The following is a 24,752-nucleotide window of genomic DNA, read 5'->3' on the forward strand; positions in this document are numbered from 1 at the left end:
AGCATGGGAGAGTGTAGAAGATGTCATGCTGTCATCAGTGCTTGTTTCCTTTAAAAGATTTAATCTTGTTGGTATTGATTAGTGAGTAAAGAAAGGTCTTTTCTAGAAAACCTGCAAACACCTGGCAATTAGTTGTTCACTTGCATGACATCTCTAGAACAGAAGGTACCCTCAAGGTTAATTATTTTTCTGTCGTATAGTGGTCATATTGCTTGACATGCAGAACGAAAATTATTCAAGATAGTAATATTCCTTTAAATTACACAAGACTGGCAAAATCCACTCATTTGGGTAGCAGGGGAGAAGATGTGTGATGAAGAGTGTTGTAGAAAAATGGAAACAAATGGAAATTATTTAGGAATGGAATTCCTGGCACCCAAAAATATTTTCTTGAGCTAACAGTAGAAGTCACAAATGTTAGGAGGATTTGCTAAGCTATATTTGGCTGTGCTGACATAGGGCCAGCTATCCATGAAACACTATTCATCTGTGGAGACAGCAATCTTTGAAAACCATATTTAATGTCCCTTGGTTTTTCATACTGAATTGATCCTTTGGGTGGTGATGTCATTCTCACTTCAGTTCACCCATTTCAATCCTTGGGAATGATTTCAGACCATCAGAAGAACTGAATCCAACTTCTCTAACATTGACGTACTTGATACTGTATAAGCTTACATAAGGGCTGCCTGGAAAATAGTGTACAGCTAGACGGGAAAATGGACAGTGTGGGTTCCCATTAGTTGGAATACCTAAAGAATTTGTTATATTTAGAATTTTGTTCGCTTATGCTTAATAGAACTCCACTTTAGGTTAGGGAAAATTGGTTTCATTTTCTCTTCCTACCATTAATAGCTATTAGAGTTGAAAATAAGGCTTTAAACATATCATTAAAGTACACTTAAGTAACTTGCAATTGACAATTAACTCAGCATGGTAATACATTATCATAACATTTTCCTTTGATAGATTTGTCTCTTAAAATATACAACAAAAGACAAAGGATGCCTTTGTGTGATCCATGCTGAAGTTACTTCAGTTTTAATTGTCTGTATCCTGTGCATTTTATCAGTAAAATGTATTCTACCATTTCAGTTCAAAACCCAAGCATTTCGTGTTTGATAGGGGCAAGTTGTGATAGGTTGTGTTGACGGGTGCCTGGGTTTGTTTCTTGGTTTGTTTCTGAATTCAGATTTATTTCAAGCAACATGTGGCTTTCATCTTTTATTAAAATACTCTTCAGCAGAAGGCGTGATAAGTTCTGGGAAACAACCTCTGATTACCAACATTTCAGCATGCCGTGCCATGTGTGTCTTTCAGGACAGCAGTAAAATACAGTTCTGCACTTCACCTGAAAGCACAGTGTGTCCTGTCTTTTAAGACATGGCACGGTGCCCAATGACTGCCGCTTCCCAGAGCTGGAGCTGAACGTTACTATGACAATAGCAACACCGATGACATTCCCCGTTCTTTGCAGAGCCAATGGGCACTGACCTTATCCTGTCAAAGCATGTAAAAAGCAATGTGGGCAACACGGGCTTTGTGAAAATTGGACACATTTATCTAGGACGTTTCTTCACATTATCATATATGGAGTTGTGGAAGTGTACCTAAAAGAGCTGCTGTGTTGTAAGTTTTTTTTTCCGTGAAGCTAGAAATGCAACAAAGGCAGCCGTAGTCTGAGCCAGTGTTTTCCTAATGCTTTAAAAGCAATGCCATCGGTGCCAGCCGTGCAAAATCTCGTCAGTTCTATGCCCCAGATCTTTTCCTCACCTGTTTTCTTGTAAATCCACTCTCAAACATATCAGTTTGAAAACAGTACATCTTAGGGCTCTGTAGCCCAGCACTCTCAGCAGTTTGTTTTATTTTGAACGCTTTCTGTCATGCTTAAATCTGCAGAACTTAAAGAAATCAAACTTTTTGCATGCATTCTTCTGAAGTCAATAGAAGTATAGCATTCAAGCATAGTATTTCCTAGCTCCCTCTCTTCCCTTTCCTCTTCAATCATTTCTTGAAAATTCCTTCATAATAACCTTATCCAAACCATAAATATGAAAGTCAAATAAGCCCAAAGGAGATTTATCATCCTCTGACTCGGCACTCCTTTTATGATTAATAATGACATTGATTCCTTTAGAAATGAAACAAAAATTAATTTAAAGATTCTGATTGGTTTTAGTATTAGGTAAACTTAACATATTGAATGAGCGTAAAACAATTATCAGTCTTATTAACAAAATTAGCTACAGCAAATTTACCAGAAAGAAACTGTTGCTATTTAGCTTCCTAATTATGTCGGTATTCTTTGTGACCAAATGATATAATGAAAATAATTTGATCTACTGGTGCTGCATAGAGAATTTCCTAGGAGCAGCTGAATATCATAATCTACTTTGAACGTATGTTTTCCTTCTCTTCTTCTGTTTCAGAAAGTAGAGGTCAAGGGCTTCAAAGAACGTCTCTGTGAAGTGAAGTTGAACTGTGCTGGAAAGAATATGGAATAGATTCTTTACTATTGTAAAATATTAGATAACCCTTTCTTGAGGCCAGAATCCCTTGACTTCTCCAACAGATTTGTGGTGTATGAACTGCAGGAAAAGCAAGGGCTGTCTTTTATTTATTCTGTCTGGTATAGAGGCCAAGAACCAGTCTTTCCATTCTTGCTGTTGCCTACAATTTCCTTGCATTCTGTCTCAGTGTCTCAACTTAAACCAGGCAACTTTTTCTGTCCTGAGAGTTAATGCAGCAGAGAGCTGTTGGATGCCCTCTAGTCACAGGAATTTCATCCCAGAAGGCCAGCCTTGAAGACTGGAAGGCTGATAGGCGGAACTTGGGTTTTGGGTGGCTTTTATCAACTCTGAGTATCATGTGCTCGTGGGTGAGCGGTACCATGGAGTAGAAGCAATGAGAGCTGATGAAGCAATTGAAAGAAATCACTGGTTGTCTTGGAAGACTTCTTTTTGTTGGTATTGCTGTACATGCATCCTAGCAAACATTTAAATGCTGGGGTTTCGGAGGACTTCCTTCCAACCAGACCTGTCCACTCCCTGGCAGCATCCTGACTTTGTCAGGATATGACTCTTGTATTAAATATTCACATTTCTTTCTTTCCTTTCTCATCTGCATCCCCTGCATCACCATCAATGGATGGCTTGGGTTTAGGCACATTTCCCAGTACAATGCCTCTAACTGCTGTTTGGGGAAAACGGTATCATTTGCTGGTAGGCCCTTTCCCTGTCTCCCCCTTTATGTAGCTGTATGAACTGGAAATAAGAAGATGAAGATATTTTGGTACAGTTAGAAATCTTCATAATGATAGTGATATTGTAGTGATCTTCATATCGTAACATTGTCTTAGACTCTGACAATGAACTTCAACATGATCAGCTCTAATATTAAAATACACTGAAGAAGGGAATGAGAATAAAAACTCCCTGAGTGCATCCCCTGGCTGCTTGATTAACTCCTAAGATGCTCTGAACTACGCAACTTGCTTTCTTGGTCAAACTACAACTTTCCATCTTTACTGTTTGTGTCCTCTGGGAAGCATTTTTACTTTTGTTTCATTATTTAAAGCAAACCTAATATTAATGATAGAGCTGCTCTGCGTTAAAGCACTGTGCTACCAATCCACATCAGTGCATATATTTTGGCTAGGCTTTCTGCATAATTTATATCCAATGGAGCATATGCTGACAAGAATTTGGGGATTTAACCATGTTTACTGCTGCTTGCAATAATTAGATCATTTCATCCTGAAACTACTAAACAAGTATAGCAAGGTGGGCCTTTGAGTAACTTAAATTTATACAGTTCTTTGTAACTGGTCAAACATAAAGAGCTTGAAATACGTTTTGTTGACTGCTCTTCCTGTAGCATCATCAGGAAACTTAAATGCTTTATAATAAGGTATGTGAGTACCATCAGATAGACCAATGGCAAGAACCAGCACTCAAAAATCGTGTCTGAATCACAGGGCTTGTCCAATCATGCCTGTATCTCTTGGCTGTGTAAAACTTCCTATGGCATTTCTTGTCAGAGTTGTATATGAGCTGTGTTAGGCCCCAGAAGATGTTCCAAACATCAGGCGATCACAAATTGTTGACATTTTCAACACTTCTAAACATGACTGGAATAGAAAGGGCTTTAAATGAGAAATCGAATCCACGCATGCTTTTGTTAACCTCTGGTTTGGCACATTTCAAATCACAACGCACATTTCTATGTGCTGTTCCAAACTGGCACCTGGATAAAAGTTTTTTTCCAAGATATATAGCTCAAAAGGCTCAAGAAATAAATTTGTAGAGTGCATGCTTTCAGAGTGAGGAAAATCCAGAAGCTTGAATAGACACCTAGACCAAATGCAGCATAGAAAGATGATTACTAGGGGGAAAAAAAAAAGTAAGAAAAGCTCATATATACATATTTCCTAAAATCTAGTATATTAAGTGAAAAACAGACATTTTTTTCTTAGTGATAGATTTTGATAGTATCATAAGAAACAAATTCACAGTCATGCAAACTCATGAGATTTTGCAGAGAGCAGCACTAAAAACTTCAATTTCTTCAACAGGTAAACTGTAGAAATATTCAGTCCTTTGTTTTGTAAAGTATTTTCCAGCAGTCACTTGTTTTTATGTTTCCCTCTCACCTTCAGTCTCTGTCATCTAATGTTTGAAATCTCATCCAAAGTGGAAGGCTCTTAAATCTAGAATGACTCCATCCATCTTTTGATAGCACCAAAAGGTTTAGGTAGCAGAATCTGACCCTTAATATAGTTTACCTATATAAAGTTTATATTCCAAGGACACAGTCACTGCGAGAGGTAATGCTTTCTATCTAAAAAAGTTCTGTAGTTGGGGGTGTGGAGAAGGATCATCAAGAAAAGCAAAAATCTGTTATCTTCACTGTTTGGGAAGAGCCAAGCTGGGTCAGATAAACCCAGTGTTGAGTCAGGCTGTTTTGAAAGGAGATGTGGACAATACTTTAAATTATTTATCTCCTACAGATTGGAGGGAAGAAAGAGTTTCCCATACAATTAAAGCACTAAGTTTGGGTGCTCCTTGGATTTACTGAATATCACTTGTTTCCTTCCTGAATTTGAAAATATTTACTCCTATTTTGACAGCTGTAGTAGCAGGTCATTGAATCATAGAAACATTAAGGTTGGGAAAAACCTCTAAAGAAGAAGACAGTGTCAAAGGTTTACTAAAGTCTAGATAGACTACATCCACAACCTTTCCTTCATCCACCAGGTGGGTCACCTAGTCATGTAAGGAGATGACACTGGCCAGGCAGGACCTGCCTTTCATGAACCCATGTTGGTTGGGCCTGATTCCTGCACATGCTGTTTGATCACGCTCAAGATGATCTCCATAACCTTCCCCAGTACTGAGGTCAGCCTGACAGGCCTGTAGTTCCCTGGATCCTGCTTCTGAACCTTCCTGTAGATGGGCATCACTTTGGAAAGTCTCCAGTTGTCTGGAACCTCTCCGGCTGACCAGGACTGGATGGTGGCAAGCAGCTTGGACAGCACTTCTGCCAGCTCCCTCAGTACTCTTGGGTGAATCTCATCCTGCTCCATGGTCTTGTGACAGTGTAGATGGAGTAGCAGGTCGCTGACTGTTTCCTCCTGAGTTGTGGGGGGTTTATTCTGCTCCCTAATTGTGTCTTCCAGCTCAAGGGGCTGAGTAACTGAGGATAAGTGTTCTGACTAAAGACAGAAGATTTCCTTCACCTTATCTTACTTTATATATCCTCCTCCATGTGTGGGATGTGGACACTTGCTACGGTGCCCTTTTATGTGGGTTGGCTTGGGATGCCATTTCTGAAAGACAGATGTTCAATGGTGTAAGCTACAGATTTCAGAAAAGCCATCCAAAATCAAACAGTCTGTAGCATATATCAGTGAATATCCATCTTTCACTTGCATCAGGATATAGAGTCTGCAAAAGAAGCCATGACTTGATTTTGCATCACTGATGGAAAGTGATTAAGAAAAACAGAGTTCCTGCATATGTTACTCCTGCACTTCATTTCTATTTTGTAGTCATTTCTACAAGTGAAATGCATTCAAATGCCAAAAATACGTAGCACTTCTGAAGATGATTGTTATTAATATTGTTCTGTTTGGGGGTTTTTTAGCTGTAAGCCTTTTTGAAGTGCCTAGTGAACAGCCAGAAGAGCAGCTTTGGAGGGGAAAGACAACTTTGAAATATACAGAGCAAAAGCTTTAATCTCGAGTTGTGACTGGCATCAAACAAAAGTGCAAAAAACTCCCTTTGTTCTTGAGCACAAAGGGTGTGTTTGTTGTTTGTTCAGGGTAAGTGAAAGGCCCCCATGAAGTCCCAGTGAAGATGTTTAATGAATCTGGCAGCCTCCAAGCTCTCTCTCCTACAGAGTAATCCTAACGACAGACCCATCACACGAAATTTAACAGCATGTGACATGACAGTCTCTGCTCAGGAGAGACTTAGGAAGGGGAATACTTGTGTTACTCAATGACACAAGCCCCTTAGGGTCGAAGCTGTAGAGCAAAACTCATGTTGGTGGTGGTCACACTTTTGTCTCGGAATTGAAGAGATCTGTGTACTCAGGTATCTATTATCAAGCCTCTTAAAGATAGACTTTGAACTTGTGTTTAAAGCGGAGGGAATTGTGCTGCCATGATTATGTAGTATGGGTGGCCTGGATTTTGGCAGTCTCAACTTGTAGTAGAAGTCGATCTCAAGAATACCTAAGAAAAGGAGTATGCTACCAAAACCAGGTCAAACAGGGACACAGGTGTAATGGAAAGAAGGGAGAAACAGCATTAATTAATAGTAGGATGATAATGAAAAAGACTATTACAAAATAGGAATTAGGTCATTTTAGGATTACCATATCTATATATGTCATCTTTCTTATCAGTTCATCCTACTTGACCAGTAGGATGACTAGGTAGGAGACTTCAACATTCTTGTCCTTTCCATGGTCTGATGTTTATATACCCAAATACTGTGGGTATTTGGCTGTTTGCTGCCAAATCTCATTAGTTTCTGAGGTAAGGACATTTTGTGTGGCTGGTAGCATGTGAAGTTGGTAGTTTTTGTGTTTTTGGCCTGAGCATTTATTGGCCATGAATGGGACAGAACAGACACAAATACTCTAGACCTGAGTGCCCTATCAGGAGTGCATTGCTCTTCTCTCAGGAAAATCTGTTTTCAGCTCTGCATCTGCTGCATGCATAATTCTGAGCAATTCACTTTTCTGTGTCACAAATTCTTCTATAAAATGGGCATAATCTTCTTTGCCCACTTTGGGACAAAGTATGGAGGGGAACACAACCTCACCAGAGCCTGTGAAGAAGAAACTACTGTGCTCTTGAAGAACGGTACCTTATTTATTCTTTTTCTTCTGTTTCCTCATGACATAAATCAAATTTTATCCCCACTGCTGGACACAAATACAAAATGCATTTGTACTGTAAACATCAGCCACTCCAGGGACAGCTGAGGAGCTGAGCATTACCTGCTGTTGCATTTGATCCCCATGCCAATTGCCAAGCATAGCCTTAGCAAACCATCACACATCAGGTCTGATGACCAGGATTCAATTTCAGTGCCAGAACGACACTGATACCCTGGAACACAATACACTGCCCCTTTCTAAGAGCTTCTCTGCCTGGTATCACAGTTTGAAATAATTCCTTGTTCTCTTGAATTGCAAGAATATTGTAAGATCTATCTAAAATAGCAATCCTTGTTTCCCTCCCTACTTCCCCCACTCCTTATCAAGTCAGACGTCCAAAATCAAGTGCCTGTGTACTCTGCTGACAAGCACAAGGGGATTAGGGAGTGACGGGTTTAACAAAACTGGCTCAAGGTTTTGTAAAATGCATCTTGGAGCTTGAGCTCTGAACGAGCCATAAAATTCCTCCCACGAGGTCGAAGTGAGGTTTCTGCAAGACAGGATCAGAACTTAATAATGCTTTTTTAGTTTATTTTAGGTATTTTTTTTCTTGCTTTCCAAAAAGTACTACCAAAAAAAAAAAAAAAAAAAAAAAATCTGATTTTTGAAGATGCTGCAAGACTAACAATGATTTAATACAATCGTTGTGTAAAAATCACAAATGTGTTTTACCACCAGCAAAAAGATCTGATTTCTGGGCTGCACGCAAACCATTTGGGGCAATTAGCATGTAATTTAATTTGCATTAATCAGCACAAGGTCAGCAAGAAATTAACTTTGGGTGTAGATTTTACATATAACAGCATATGAGAAGAAGGGAGGAACTTCTTTTACAGGGTGCTAATTTAGAGTGAAGTGCACTCAGCAAATTTTGCAGGATCTGGCCTTGCAAAAGACATAAATGATGTGGATTTGAGAACACCGAAAGTACAAAATGATGTGGAGATTTACCAAGCATTTAATGTGGCAATATGTAAATGCTTTAACAGATTTCTTGGCACTTGTAAAGATCAGAGCGCAGGTTTTGCTGAAGGTTTTGCTAGCACCGAAGAGCTGCGTGCAGCTGAATGTTGATAGGATCTGACAAGACTGTGAGCACTGACCATGCTTTGTGTCAGACAATCCAAGATGATTGTCCCAAAAGCATGGACCAGTGTTAGAAACAAGTGCACATAGTGCAGCACAGCACTTTTTGAAATAGAATATGATTGCCAAGCCTGCACCTGTTGCCCAAATATTCTTGAGGAAGAAGGATTTGTGAACAAGACAGACTTGGAGACCTCTCATCCAGTTATGGGTGGACATGCTAGATTGACAGTAGCCACCTGTACTTCTTGTGTATTCAAAAAGAGCTCTCTGGTGAGAAGAAGTGGGAATTGTAGGGGATAAATCTGGTTTTTTCTGCAGATTGTAAAGGGAAACAAAGGTGAGCTTCTCCATTAATTGCCCAAAGTTTAGCAGGATTAATCAGGCCAGAGTACATCTGAAGAAACCAGCTATATGAAGAGTTTGATCATGCGAAGTGTGGTCACCTTGGGATACATAATAAGGATCCAATTTGTACATGTTTGTGAGCAGGGATCATATCTTTATCAGATAACTTTGTTTAGCTTGTACCTTCTGCCCTCTGTAGCTTAGGATAAACATACATCTTTCACTGAAGCTTTCAAGCTGTAAGGTAGATGCAGTCTAACTTCCACAGGAAAGAGCTGTTTGCAAGTGGATATATGCTGCCTCTTACACTGTCTCTATTAATGTAGCAATTTTGGCTTTTAGCAGTGTTTTTCCTGGATAGGTAGTTCACTACTAAAAAATAGGTATTCCATTTTAAACTTATATGTCAAACTAATAAAAGCAACTTCAAACTTGATATCTTTCTCTTCAAAACCTTACACTCTGATGTTTTAAAGGAATCATTTAGACTAGAACCTTATTTGGCCAGGTTTTACATCAGAGAGTTTCAAATGGCTTCATATTCAGGGTGCTCTCACAGAGTCTTATTATTTCTTCCTCCTCACAAATTAACATTCTAATTCTGAAGCATGGACTTTATGACTGTGAATCTAGAGACAAAAATCACTAAAAATCACTATTTTTGCACAAAATTGTCAAGTGTTGGATGACATGACAAAGGTCAAAAGATGTACTCCATAGTAAACCTAAATGAAGATTTTTATTCCAACTCTTTCTTTTTAATCAATGCTAATAGACTTTTGAAGAAAAAAAGGAAGTGAAAAAGAGAAGAGCGTCTTCTGTATATAAAATATTAGGTAGACAATTTAAAGTATGAAAGAAGTGACATAATTTTTTTATCATGCAATGAAGTTAATTATGGAAGGTAAAAGCTGCAGAAACAAGTGTTTATACCAATTCATTTGTAAAGTAATGGAAAATATATTGTAGCTATTAGTTTCATTTTTATGGCAACTATATAGAAATCAATCTATCATTTTCTTCCCTTCTGAGAGTATGTAAAAGGAAATAAGGAATTTGTAAATACTCCTTTCTTCAAAGTCTAACACAGTATTGTTGGATAAGGAGTTCTCAACCAGTATTTGCAACGAAAGATCACTTTTGTGATCTAATTTCCCTTATATACAGGACCATGCTACATTAGCTACCTTTTCAGCCAACTTAATGAATGATGAATTGACCCAATAAGCCTACATTTCATGTAAGACAGTGTAGGAATAAGGTCAATTTCTCACATCACATTCATCACTAAAGGTTCTCTTGGTAGATGTGTCCACACAGCTCGACATCAGATCCAAGAAATTAAACATCTACTTCATTTTCACTTGTGCATCAGTTTATGTTGAACACTGTTCTCTCTCCTGATACTTTGTTTTTTTAATAGCCACAGTCATCCTCAGTGCTGGATATATTTTGTGGAGGTGTGAAACACACCCTCCACACAAAGCACCATAAGGTCATTTTAAAATAGGCACAATAGAATTGTTAAATGTGGTTTTATTTCTAGATGCAATTTAGGAAGATGAATAGCCATTACATTCTCAGCTGTAATTATTAACATCATTCTCATTCCTTCATGCATGTGCACATACACAGCTTATACATCTGTATATATTGTGGAAGTTCACTTTCTTCAGCTTTTCTTGCTCATAAGAAAACAAGGTCTTTGATTTTTCACACAGCACATCTAAAAGTGATGATCCTGGCATTACTACAAGCCAGAAATAAAGATATTCCTGTTTAGACAAAGCAGGTTCTACTGATATCTCAGATAAATGTTAAAGCAGAAAATAAATGATTCTGTAAGCATCTGTGTTCATTCTCTCTGCTGTCTTTTCTCTCTTTCTCTCAGATCTGCTGCTCTGTTGCTTTCTCTGTTTCTCTTTGCTCTTTTGATCAGTTTTCTCCTCCTTCCCTTTAGTTGCCGGCCAGATGTTCTTATGACATGTAGAGCTTTCCAAATAAATTATTTGCTTTGTAGAGTAGCCATGTCTGCAATCACAACCTGGCTAGTTGTAAGTTGTTTCAAGTGATGTATTGTCTTAAAAAAATACACTGATGTGCGTTTCTGTGTTCAACTCTGTGATTTGCACAAGCTGCAATTTTTGTCCCTCCTTTGTCAAGGGTGGCAGAAGCACCAGAGCGGATCGTTTAAGTAAATAGAGAATTTTTTTCCTTCTGTGTCCCTGTCTTCCAGATGCTGAGATGCTCTGAGTCAGCGCTGTTGAATGCTAGGGGGAGGCAGCACACACCTTTTCAAACAGAGAGAGACAGTGGATACCGGTCTTGCTTCTGCTTGAAATAGGAAACTTTTTATTTCCCTGCTGCCCAAATATTAATCTTCAGCATTTAGACAACATTTTGAACTTCTGTGTTTTCTGTCTGTGATATTTTATTTTCATGATGCTCCTTGGATGCTGCCAGGTGGAAAAAGTAAGGCAAGAAAAAACCTCTTGCATCATCCAGACTGACTGACCTGCATTGTGTAGGTCTATAAGTAATTGCTACCCCCATGACTCAGATAGGAAAGCTAGGCATATCATCTAAAAGATCTGCCAAAGCAGACAAAAGGAGATGCTGGCAAATGTTAGATTGTTTTTATCGCATGCCTAAAACAACAATAATAATAATAATAAAACCCAACTATGATTTGCTGCATCTTTACTGCGGGAGCTTGAAAATAATTTTCCTTTTCCTGTGCACAGAGATGACACCTCCAGATACTGTGGGCATGATTAACACATTCAATACGTACAGTTAGTATCTGTCCAAAAGATAGCATGATGTGCATGCATGCGGCTGCCCCTAAAACCAATCAGTATGTTTAACTATGACATTGTATTAAGATACACAGTGGTGAGAAGATACGTAGTGGTGAGTAAGGGTGCCTCTGTATCTTTTGTTATTACATCCTATAGCAGGAAAGAGGCTTATCCATCTGTGTGTACATGCAGACCACAGCTAGCAAGTGTAGGACTGTCCATGTGACTGTTGATCTCCTAATAATGTGTAAATTCCTCTTGGGCCGAATTTTATCTCCCATATACAGCTAAGATAAGACAATACAAACAGCAACAACAACAACAAAAAAAAAAAAAAAAAATCAGAAGAAGAAACTGAGACAAACACATAATTTGTTTTAGCTAAAAAACAAGCAAAAACCTCAAGAAGAGAAGAGGGGAAGCTTAATGGCCAATGGAGTTGAAGCCCATTTCTTGCTATTCACATTTGCTGACAAAGTTTTTGAGTGCTCTGGTTCTAGCAACAGTGGGTCTTGTGTTCAGCCATTTCTAATAATCTAAGAGCTGTGGGTGATGAGTTGCTCATTTTGTTAGGAGATTTTAGGAGGAAATGTCTAAATGAACCGACTACACATTGGAATGATCCTACACACTCCATTTCTGAAGCTGAGGCAGATTTCCTTTCTGCTTCAAATTTCACTTGGCTGTAGCATATAAGGTCTTCAAACTAAAAAGTGCCAAAAGTCAAATCATTAGCTCCAGCTTGAATGCTGTAGACACCCTGAAGGCAGGTTGCATCCACATCTGCATGTGCCAGATGTGCTCAGGGTATCAGGATGGTGGCAGCACAGGTCCTTGGGTCCTGTCTGTTAATGCTGGAGCAGAAACATGGGATTTCTCACCTCAGCTTTCAGCATATAGGTTGGCTTGATCTTGCCCCATATATATATGTAAAAGTTAGGTATCTAATCCCATGGGAGTCAATGAAGAGACATGGTAATGCTGTTTAGTACAACAAGTTTATCTGCACCAACAATAGAAAAGCCCTGTATGACTAGCTTAGACTAATAGCTCAGCATCAAAGGTGGGATTTAACTATCAAAAACAGTAAAATGCTATCAGATTAGAAAAGCAGCTTTTCACACCTATACAAAACAACAATTTGACCATAAATAACCACACAGAACATCAGATAACTGGGACACAGACTCCTCTTGTGGGGAGAAGACATATTTAAATATTTGTGTGACTCTCAATAACACACTGTTTTAAATAGCTGTTAATGTTCTGTGCATTTATTGTCATACTGCTTTATGCAGTTCATTGGATTTTTCCATTGTAAAGATGGAGATGTGAGTAAGAGGTTAATTGACTTGCACAAGATTTGATACGGGGACGTGGTAAAATGGAAAAATGAATCAAGGCTTTCTATTACTCTAATGACTGCATTCATAATTTTCAGGCTGTTGTCCTAGACACTTGTCCACCATTTTTCTGTCATGAAATGTAGTTCGTTGCTGCTAGAACTATTGCTCGCTTAGTATAGCAAAGAACTATTGTGTTTTGGACTTCTGAACATTCTACAGAATGACCAAAGAAGCAGAGAGCAGAAGATGAATATTTAATTGATATAAATCACTCATGTGGCTACTGGTTGCTACGGAAGTTTTAACCATTTTCCCCTCTGTAAATGCTTGGTATTCCCGTCCTCTTTCAAGGTTTTGCAACCCCACACAATTATTTGAACAAACTCATAGACCGTATGTAGAAGGATTGGGTTTACCTTAAACACAGGGCAACAAAACTATTAAACTTCTAAGGCCCACCACTGTACGTAGTTTGTGTATAACATTCTGCAAAATATACATATCTATATACAAATCTACAATCAATTTTATTGTTAAATGTTGTATTTAAACTCCACAGCTGGACTTTCATCTTGAAAGAAGCCAGATAGCCCTGTGCATCTGGTTTAATCTTCCCTTAAGCCATATTATTTTAAAGGCACTCCTGCTTAGTATATCTTACAATTGAAAAATAATACTCATATTCCCTCTCATCTTCAGCAGCTGTGATCCCTCTGCAGATGTTGCTCTGTCAGACATTTCATTATGTGTGATAGAAAACATAGGTTCTTTTTGTCTGTCTGTTGCCGCTTTGTGGGTTTTATTTTCTTTTCCTTTATTTATTCCTTTGGTCATAGATGAGTCCTTCCTTAGTACTTCACTTTATTTCCTATTGCTGCTGCTTTGCCTTCTTTTTAAGTACAGAAACGATGGAGAACTTGCAACTGTGCAGAGCTGCCCAACAGAAGCCCATTGATTCCCCACCAAAGGGCTCTGTGGAAGCCATTCTACTTCAGCCTGAAAAGAAATCTTTGTCCCTGCAGCCGGTACTGCCTTAAGATGCCGATACTTGCCATATTTTTGGAAAACTGTAGCAGTTTATCAGACTGTTTGACACTTCCCATTCAGCTGTATATTCTTGAGCATTCTCTAGTGTTTGCTTCCTCTTCTACATCAGTCTTATGAGTGTGAGGCTGGTCAGGAGCAGCCTGGGCCTCGTGGTGAGGAATGCTGGGCGAAAGTCATTTGGAGGCAAACGGTGAAGGAGGAGAAATCTGGAGTGCCAATGGCCATACTTGAAAATGGTAGTAATGGATTTAGCATTTGGGGCAGGAGGTATGGAATTTGTCATGCTGGTTTAGTATTTTCCTGGCTGTATTCCAGGGCTGTTCAGATATTTTTAGTATGAAGTACAAGCAATGTTGTCTCAGTTGACCTTGGAGCATGACATTTGAACATGGCATTGGTTTGAATTGCTAATCATTAAAATGATAATTCATATTTTTTTATTACAAGAGGAACTAGAATCCTGGCCGTGTTTTGCAGATGAAAAGCGAAGCAAACTGAAACCTGCCTTCTCTTGACATGCAGTCCTTCATGATATTCATGTTTCTTAAACTACTGTCTTCATCTCTTTGTACATAATTAAAAGTAGTTATGCCTAGTTTTGTTTTTGTCACTTGTCTTTTGGTCATTTGACAAATATTATACCAAAATGACAGAAATTAATCCCAGGGTCTCACAGTGCTAAATGAGAAGCATAGAACAAAAGGATGGTTTCTGCTGCAAAAAAAATTTATGACCTTAATAGACGTTTATAGCTGTTATCTGGAAGGCAAGAAGTTGCTACCAGTATATTTATGCCAGCGATTTCTCCCTCTTTGCCTCTGTTCCCAGAGTAAAGTTTACCAGAAAGATCAAGCCTCTAAATGCCAAGTTCTGTTCAGCAGATAGAAGCAGTAGCACCACATCAGGATATCACAGTAAGACATTTTAAGACACTAATGTATAATGAAGGAAGGAGGGTAAGATCAACCATAGCTAAAAGTGTATGAAAGTTTGGATTCAAGTATTCAAGTCCAAGTTTATTTCAAGCTTAGTATCTTTTACTCCTAATGGTCTTTTTGAGTAGCTTTAATTTTTGGAGACTGTGTTCATTGAGTCTTACATTTTCCAACGTGAACAGGACCTCAGAGAAAATGAGAACTGTTGTTAAGATGCGTTTTACTGCCTCAGTGGTGCAGAAAAGCCTTTGGCTGAAAAAAGCATCAAGGTCTTGTTGACATTTTCTGCCTATTAAATAAGCACCAACTCAAGTATCTGATGTAGATTCAAAACAAACAGAAACACAGACACAGAAAGAAAAAGAAAAAAAAAAAAAAGAAAAGAAGAAAAAAGAAAAAAACAATCCTGCTAGCATGGTTTAAAGATTCACCAATCAGCACCAGAAGCTGAAACCAAGATGTGAAAGATGTGAATATAAACCTCTCTTTGACTGCCCTGGCAACTGACGAGTCTACAACCAATTTCTAAATCACATGGCAGATCTCCCAACTAGTGCCCAAAAGGCTATTTCCTTGAAATCAGAGTCACGCTATAGTTCCTTTCATTCATCGGAAGTGAGTAAATCAGTGAATAATGCAACCCCCTTCCTGTCTGCCAGAACTCTGCCAAACCAAGCGCATGGGGCTGGGTTCAAGCAAACTGTTACTTGTTAAAGTAACGTAAAGGATTTGTGTTTTGGAGGGGTTAAAATTGCTCAGATAAAGGGAAAACTTACAGAAGATCCGCAGGTGCTTGCATGAATACTCCCCAGTCTCTCTGATGCGAGCTGGCAGGTCCCATAAAGCCACTCAGCCTTGAACAGGGAAGGGAAGGGAAGGAGGCAGGGAGCAAGAGCTCCAGCTGCGACTCCAAAGCCCCAGAAAGAGCCTCTAACCCAATTCCCTTCAAGTGCACAAGCCTCGCGAACTGCAGCATCTGTTTGCCACTGTATTCACCGAGTTCACAGGGCAAACAAAAGATCCATATCAAGCATGCATCCTTCCAGGGGGGGAGATCCTTCCTTCCTTCATCCATATATTTGCCTTTCTTTTCTTTCCGTTATTTTTTTTTTTTTTAAGGGGAGGTGAGGGAGGGGGGGGGTTGTCACTAATTATTTTTTTTTTTTATAGTAATTAAGAGAGCTAACACCAGCTAGGCTAGAGTGAACGCAAACAAGACCCCTATAGGCAGCACAGTGCATTAATGTAAAATATGCCCAGACAACATAACTTGTCAGAGAGGATTATTTCTGCTTAGTGAATCTGCAGGGGCCCCTTTGCTCCACCACTCAGCGTCTGCCTAGAGAGAGAAAGAGTAGCCATTAGTGAGTAGCTACTGTGGCATTGATGTTTGAGCGCACTTCTGAACTGGCTTTTGTTGAGAATATCGGTGCAGAAAGCATGCGCTGTCCCAAATCCGCTGTTACTATGAGAAATGAGGAGCTGCTTTTAAGGTATGTTGTCTCCTTTGTTTTAACGCGTGCTTTCGAGTTGCCTGGGCCCGCTGCAACTATATCCGTGCTGGGTATTAAGTAGTTTCCCTATTTAAAGGAAAAGACAGGCATTGCTGCGTGCAGGGAGCGTTTCCATGAGTTAGAACCGCACATTTCATGTATGACGACAAATGTACGGAGAGGGCAAGGAGGGAAAATATAATATTTATGTATCTTTCTTTCTTTCTTTTTTTTTTTTTTTTTCCCCCTTAAATGAAAGGCGGTATTTCTTTTATCACCTCCTTTGCAATATTTCTGTCTGCTTCATTATTATGCACTGGGCATGGAATAAGCATGGAAAAAGCTCAGGGAGACTCCATATTAGAGCTAGTGCCCTAAATATCACTTTAATTTTCACTTACCCTATGTAAATAGTTATTAATGCTCTACTTCGTCCTCTCCACTTGAAGACGTTTTAAAAATACGTAAATACTTCGGCATGTGGGATTATACATATATTCTTTATGCTCCCAGGTTTAGCGGGGGGCCAGCACCGAGTTCTCTTTTCAGAGACACACACAGACACACACACACACACAGACACACACACACACAGACACACACAGAATTATGCTGGAATTGGCACCCCGCTTTGAAAAATGTAGTCTTTTGTTTATTTGCTAGCAGACATCATAGCACTGAATACATCTTTTGGTCTGACAATGGGACAGCTGAACAATGGTGCTGTCAAACTAGCTTAATGTATGTCTGGCGATGGGGTGTTTTTGTTGTGTTTTTTCTTTCCTTTTCTCAGCCCCTTTTTCATTTCCCTTAATCTTTCTGTGTATGCAGTATAATATGAAGTCTATTGCCTAATTTGTGAAGGTTGTTTCATCTGAGATCCGCTGCTAATAGTGAAGGGAGGGGGAGGTTTGCGTCTTACAATTATGTCCGTGGCATTAAGTTGGAGATTTATTGGTACCATCCTCTCCTTTAACTGTGAAGAGAAAACTTATTGATTCTGAAAGCTTACAATACTGCTGTCAATCTGGTGAATGCATAGTTGCCAATTGTGCCCTTGCATGATTTTATGCCCGATCATATCAACTTTAACTGCTGTTTTGAAGATACTGCTTCTAATTTTGTTTAGGTAATGAAAATGCAATAAAAATGATAAATCAGATCTCAAAGTGGGAGCCTATGCTACTTTCCATTTTTACAATCCAGCTATTAGCATATGTTAGAATTTTTAAGGTCAGGCAGAATAATTTACCTGGATGATTCCTATTCATATCCCAAAATCTAACAAATTATTCATATGACATTTTGTGAATTATCTATCTATTTTGACAGCCATAGTTTAGGATCCGAACACTTAACAGTTTTTGTTTTGCATCTGGAAAAATGTTCACAGACATTATGCATTAGGAAAATAAACTGTTACAAAGCTCTTCAAAAATTTGGAGTCTTTACTTGGACAGCAGCCTGTGTCTTAAATGAAATGAATTGTCATGAGTCTCATGGAGTTTCTGAAGCTGTATAAAGCCTTTAAATAGTTTGCATGTTAAGTAAATGCATCACTTTCAGTATAATTGTCGTCTTTACTTCTGAGAGAACAGGTAGATGGTTGTCATTGGGTTTATTTTTTGCTTGGGTCAATTAATCTTAAGGGCTTTGTGATTTTTTTTTTTTAACCTGGATCCTAGTGCATGATTTATACAGGGTCAGGACCCCTTAATTTAAAACAAAACAAAACAAAACAAAACATTAAAGATTTATTGGTACGGATCAGAACTTTCTAAGCATGTATTTTCAACAGCAGTGTTTTATGGGGAGACTCTGAGTGTTTGTTATGCTTCTTTGCATTTTTTCTGTTGTTGTCTCATCTTCTTCCCTTGTGTGTTGAGATAGTATAAATCAATAGGAAAGAGTTTACATGAATAATAAGGTAATATCGCATAAAATACGCCTGAAGCGTAGAGGTTATGGATTATCAGGTGGTGCCTGCATACTGTGTGCTGTGCATAAACATGAAGAGTGCACGGATTGTGTTAAATACAACGGGACCAAGCAGTAATTCACTTACTTGGGAGAACTTCTTTGGAGCCAAACATTAACTAGTTCACAACTGCTCTCACTGCCAGCACCGGGTGCGTTGTGTTTTACCAAGTTATCTGCCCGCAGCCTGTGCTCTCTGGCAGCTGATGCCCTTTGTGCCGGGAAGCCCAGTGAGCTGCTCGCTCTGCTGACATGGAAATTCCCCTTTGGTGACTGCCCAGAGTAGGGTGGGTGCCACGTCTGTAGCAGACACCCAGAGACACCTGGGCAGCACACTCACCCTCCACTTACAAGGACTATTCAATACTAAAACTCTTTCCCAAGCGCTCTTCTCACAGGTGAGTTCATACTAAACTTACAGTAGCTCCTATGTTTTCAGATTAAATGCTGCATAAAATCCATACAATGAAGATTTTTTGTCTTAGATTGCCAGTTACTTTGTATTTTTCCAAAGGTGTTTTCTGACATTCCATTCACATCAAAGACTAATTTTTGAATTAGTCTGTGTGAATCCTGATACAAAAAAAAAAAAAAAAAGAAAGAAAAAAAAGAAAAATAAAAATCTATGAATATTTACTGAAATACTGCTTTTTGAGCCATAACAATTATTATTAACATCAAAGAAAGTGAAGCAAATCTGTAACTTAAGCTATTTCTTAGCATGCCTGAACAAAATTGTTGGCTTTTGAGAGACTGTGTAGGTTTAGAGCTCTCATGCTCTTAACATCACAGGTGTCCTCAACCTTACCTATGCTAAATCTCGCCCATTCACAAAGCAATGTGGTGCCTAGCAGTTGTCAAACTTGGCAACATCTGTTTCCATAACAGTGCTAAGAGAGCTAATACAGAGACTCTGCATGACTTGTTATTTGTTCTTGCAATGACCAGGAGAAATGCCAAAAAGAAATACTGTCCTTGGTCATACCTGGTAGAGCAAGGTGCTAATCTGGGACTTGGCTTTCCATTCTGCCATGGGAAATGGAAGTGAAAAATATTTATTTATTAGCCTGGAATCTCTGTCTATATTTTTTGCAGATTCACAAAACACAATCTGTAACATCAACATGTTAATATTCTCTTTGTTAAATGAAAATAAAACTGAAGTGTTTCTGTTATCAAATTTAAGTATATAAGATTGCAAACTATACCTTTGGGGCTGAAAAACAAAGGAGAGCATTCAATTAATATTCATATCTAGAAGTTTTACTGCAAGTGTAGATTGTGCTTGAATACTTAAGAAGTCATTCAGAAGTGAATCAATACTAATTATTGTAATCAGGAGGGTTAATTAGCTGAAGATGCTGCTGATGGAAAGTTCACTGCTTACAGCCCTGAAAACACCTAAGTTGATGAAATCTGAAAGCAAGATGTCGAGGAGGACTTTGTATAGAAAGAAAGACTTGGCTTTCCTTTGACAGTTGTTCCAAAGGGGAAGCGTGCCTTTTACTTTGTCTTTTGCATGATATTTATTTGGGGAGTATTAGAAGATGCAACTAAATCTGTCTTGATATTTTGTGGTAGTTTCTCATTAAATGCAAGTACCATTTTGGATAACCTGTACTGTCTCCGCAGCATTCATTTGCAGATTACCATAAATTAATATGGATAATCTTATGCATTTGTAATCTTGTTCCAGCACTGTTATGGAGAGCAATTATTTTTATTTTATTTTGCCATTTATGTGCATGCATAGGGTCCTTCCATGTTCTGTTTGCAGATGCTGTCTAACATGCAGGTATACCTCGGTGTGTATGTACACCACATGCACATGTGCACACAAGTTTAAACATCTGTTTATTGTGACTGTTTATTTCTATAATCCTCTTCTCCTAGAAGTTAGTTTTCATTTGCAAAAAATTATTCAACTACACATGATTCAGGGATGAACTATTGAACAAGTAGTTCATGAAATTTAAGTCAGATTATAAGGGATAAAAGCTGAAAACAAACAACAGAAGAAAACCATTATCTTTTCCCTAAATTAGAGCGCTTGTGTTTCTTAAAGTGAGCATTACTGAATTCAGGAACATCCAATATACCATATCGTATCTCACAGGTGAATTGTAGCAAGGTTTTTTCTCTAATGATGGCTAGTTTTTTTGTGTTGTATTTTTTCCCTCCAGTTACATCTACTAGGGTTATAACCAAGATGAATGTCTGGACATTTATCTGAGCACATTGTAAAAAAATAAAATAAAATCTCTCTCTTTCACACACACGCTCATGTAAACTCCCTGATGTAAAGTGATGTTTTTAAAAGAAAGAAATTCTGTTTCAAAACATATTCTTCTTCACTCTCTAATACGTTAGAGATTATCATGTGCAAGTGCTATTTGTCTTTGCAACTGCTTCCCTATGACTGTTTTACTGCTTCCAACACGTTTACTTGTATGTCAGCCATATAAAAGGGAACTGAAAATGGCAGCTGTTGAGAAAGCATGTCGCCATGCCTGGAATGACATGCATTATCAGGGCAGCAGGAGTTGCGGCTCCACAGCCCATTCCGACTTGACCTGCTGAATGATTGGCTGCCTGGGATAGTGATGAATCGCTGGAGTTTATGAAACAGGACTGCTGGCATCCTCACAGAGGAAACAAAAACTGGATTTTTCCTCTAACTCTCATGTCATGGCAAAAACACAGCTTTTCTGTTGTTGTTTTGCTTTTGTGTTATTTCACCCTGCAGCGGAAGCAAATGCAGCAATTAAACTCACTTTAATACTGGTCTTGGCAAGTTAATGCTGCGCTGAAGATTAACTCCCTTTCTGGGATGGATAAAGGCAGTGAATGTCTAAGTAAGAATTTTCCCAAATTTAGGGTGAATCTTGATCTGGACCCTAATTTTTTAATCTCTCATTCCAATCTTAGACTTACATACCCTAAGTACTAATGAGCTCAAGTAGGATGCAGAATGGATTTTAGCTACTCTTACAACTTTATTCTCTCTGCTCTGCTAAGGAGCAGTGACCATTTCATGGGCTAATATCAGACAGATGCATCTTCAGGCTTTCTCAACTAATGGCCAAATTAACATTGCTGGAAAGCAGCGGCTCTCAAATTTGCACTCAGTTTCTAGGTGGTTCATGAAATTATATTATGCATTAAGACCACATTACTGGATTAGGCTCTTAAGAGTCAGTACTTGTAGAAAACTACTGTGGTATGTAAACCTGCGCCGGTGCACCAAGGATGACACAGTGTGGATCACAAGCTGCCCTGTAAAACGCAACCAAGTAAAAATGATCCTTGTATTTCAATTAAAGCACCCAAAATTGTGTTTGGGAGTGGCAAACAGAGAGGATTACTTGCTTGTCTGTCCATGCAGCTAACTTGGTGCTGGTGTGCTAGCCTGTGTCTCTCATTCTGGTAGAATAAACTAATTTTAGGTCAATTCTCTGATTCAAAGGAATAGGATTACCAAAAAAATTGCTTAGGAAGTTTTAAATATGGCACTTATATGAAGATAATGCTTTCTGCTGTTACATTAGAGAGGGTTTTTCCCGAGTCTTACGCTTTGCTGCCTAAGCTTTTCTCCTCCAGTTCTAAAAAGCAATTTGCATGCTTGCATTCACTATTAGACTTTTTTACCTTCTTCCAAATAATTCACAGTGGCTGCTGCTAGGCTCTGGATGCCAGAGAGGCTGAATCTCTTCTGTTATTTAAGGCACAACCTTCTTGATGTCCCTGCAATGATTCTGAAACAGAGGGCAAACTTTTACCGTATGGGAAGTGGTAGCATCAGGAACTGTTGCATGTGCCTTTGGGTGCACAAGGGGGAAACACTGTCCTTGCTTCCGAGTTCCCATGGCAGCAAATCAGCAGGTCATCTTTGAGAGCAGCCTTTGAGGATGCCAGACAACAGTCTGTCACAAGGAGGAAAACGGAGCAGAGGGCTGGAGGGGAAAAAATTACAGAAAATCAGAGAGGGAACGTGGGAATTTGCTATCCCTTTTAGACAAATAGAGGAGAGAAGAGAAAAGCAAGGGCACCCTGACGTGGATCATCTGGAAATTGAACCTTGCAAGTGTAGATAGCTGTGGATGATGTGATGGCTGTGCTATGGAGTGAATTTAAGATTCAAATCCTGCACCTGCTCTCCCTGGAAGCTGCAGGTCAGCATCTGAAGAATTGAGGCCCTCTAGAAAGCAAACAGTGAATTATCAGAAAACTTAAATTCTCAGAGACTCTATTTTCAACAATCTCTTGGTTTCATTTTCTTTTTCTTCTGCCTAAAAAATTATCTATTTTCAGTTAAAATGCGAGGAAGAAGCTCACTCTAAAGCTTGAAAATTTGCCTGCATCATTTCAGCCCACATTTAATTTTAATGAGAGAGTTATATAACCTCTTTTAAAAATAACAAAACACTAACAGAACTGCATTGGCAACATCAGGTGTTCTGCAGAACTGCTCAGATGAATCATATGGAGATCTGCCTGTGAACGTCTGATGAACATACATTTAACTTAGTTAACCCCCACGCCTGAATGTAGCAATCCAAAGTGACCAAATTTTTTTCTGATGAGTTGTTTTCACAAAAGGATGCCAAAATAGTTGCCAGCCTTAGGACCTCACGGCTAATCATTTCTGTGTTATTTAATGGATTCAAAAGTTCCATATGAATTATTGTGACTATACAAAAGTGAAATATTTTATGTTAAAAACTGAGCTACCTGGTTTTTAATTTTATGCTTCAGAACGGCAAGCCAGTGTTCCTATTTGTTGTGCTGAGCCTGAAATCTCTGAAATTGTTAAGAGCATCCCATTTAACAGGTAGTTCTGGGAGAAATAAACATTTGACTTTATAAAATGTTCCTTTGGGAGAGAGAATTCAGGGAAAAAAAAATCAGAATCGGTGATTTTGAACCTGTTAAACATCTTGGTCTGGATTCAGTCTTTGACTTCAGAATGTCCCCAAGCCACTGTTTGCTGGAAGATAGAAAGGATGACAGTACACTTGCCCTACTCATTCTCTATCTCTGCGCATCCATTACAAGCTATTATCAGTGACAGGGCTTGGACTTGGTGGACCTTCTGATCTGACCTATGTGGCAGTTCTCACAATGTAGGTTTAAAAAAACAAAAATACAAACAGGCATGGTGCAGTTTTCTGCACGTCTAAATGCATTACAGTTGCTGTAGGAGCCTTTTCTTTCTTTCCTTCATGTCTGATTTAATGGATTCTGTCTGCAGGAAATAACAATGTCAAACAAAGCTAGTTACTTTACATATTATCAGAGTGATTGTTTGTTATTTCTGAGGACCAAGATGTGTGCTAGGCACTTCACTAACAAATGAAAAAAGACCTTAAAGATGTTGCAAATTGAGTATAAGGCGAGGGCCAATTGTTGGCAGTGAAAAGGAAAGAAAAACACGTGACAGCAGTGAATGGGAAGGAAGACAGAGGTTAATGTTATGAAGATCCTGCAGTTACTCAAAGGTGCATGGCAGTAGGTTAATTTAGATCCTGTAATAAACCCTACAACTTTGTTTCCATTTGGTTTATAAAAAGAAGTCTACTTCTGGCTTCCTGTCTCTTTCGATGTCCCTTATCCATCCTCTTTACAACTGCCTTTGCCCATTGCTTTGGGAATTGCTTCCCCTAGCACTAACTCCAGATCCAGCCCTTATCTGTACCCAGCCCATACCACCCTCTCCCACAGCAACCAGCCCCCAAACTGGACAAAAACCTTCAGGAATCTCAAGTTGATAATAAAATGGGGGAGTTTTTATTGTCTCCTTGTAATTGTCACAGTGGGTTTGTGATAGGTTAAGAGATGTTTGGTTGTGGTGGGCTTTTTCCCTGACCAGTGAAGGCATTTGTGAGAATGGAGCTTCGTACACCAGATGTGTGATCCCTCCCATCTTGTCATACAAGCTTATGCTTCTTCACCTGAAGTTACTACAAAAGCCAAATCCAATCATATGAAGCCTCCATTTATAGGTGGCTCTTCTAGAGTTGTCTGGAAAGGTGGGTTCTTTTTGCTAAAGCATCCATTATCAAGAAGGAAATCAGATTTGTCCAGAGCATGCAGAACCCTTTTTACTTTACTGGTTGGATTGTGGTTGGTGCTGGAATCAGTGAATGGCAATATAGTTCATAAAATATAAAATAAAATAAAATAAAATAAAATAAAATAAAATAAAATAAAATAAAATAAAGAGGAAAAGGGGAAAAGGAAACAGGAAAAAGAAAGAAAAAAAAAGAATAA

The 24,752-nt window shown here is 38.8% G+C and overlaps 1 protein-coding gene across 4 annotated transcripts in view; it reads left to right on the forward strand.

Annotated features, from left to right (window-relative positions):
• The window catches only part of CELF2 (CUGBP Elav-like family member 2), a 373,475-nt gene that overhangs the window by 101,997 nt on the left and 246,726 nt on the right, over nucleotides 1-24,752 (forward strand). For 2 of the 4 annotated variants that reach the window (XM_090134525.1, XM_090134518.1), the window contains exon 1: nucleotides 16,164-16,505. The exons of 1 other annotated variant lie outside the window; for it this stretch is intronic. In XM_090134525.1, coding sequence (XP_089990651.1) covers nucleotides 16,399-16,505 — 107 coding nt within the window. In that variant the 5' untranslated portion in view covers nucleotides 16,164-16,398. Of the gene's footprint in view, nucleotides 1-16,163; nucleotides 16,506-24,752 lie in introns of those variants that run through there. One more of the 4 variants, XM_090134531.1, reaches the window with a different exon arrangement.

This window comes from Phasianus colchicus, chromosome 1, assembly GCF_987193195.1.
Source record: "Phasianus colchicus chromosome 1, bPhaCol1.hap1.1, whole genome shotgun sequence".
Classification (NCBI taxonomy): Eukaryota; Metazoa; Chordata; class Aves; order Galliformes; family Phasianidae; genus Phasianus; species Phasianus colchicus.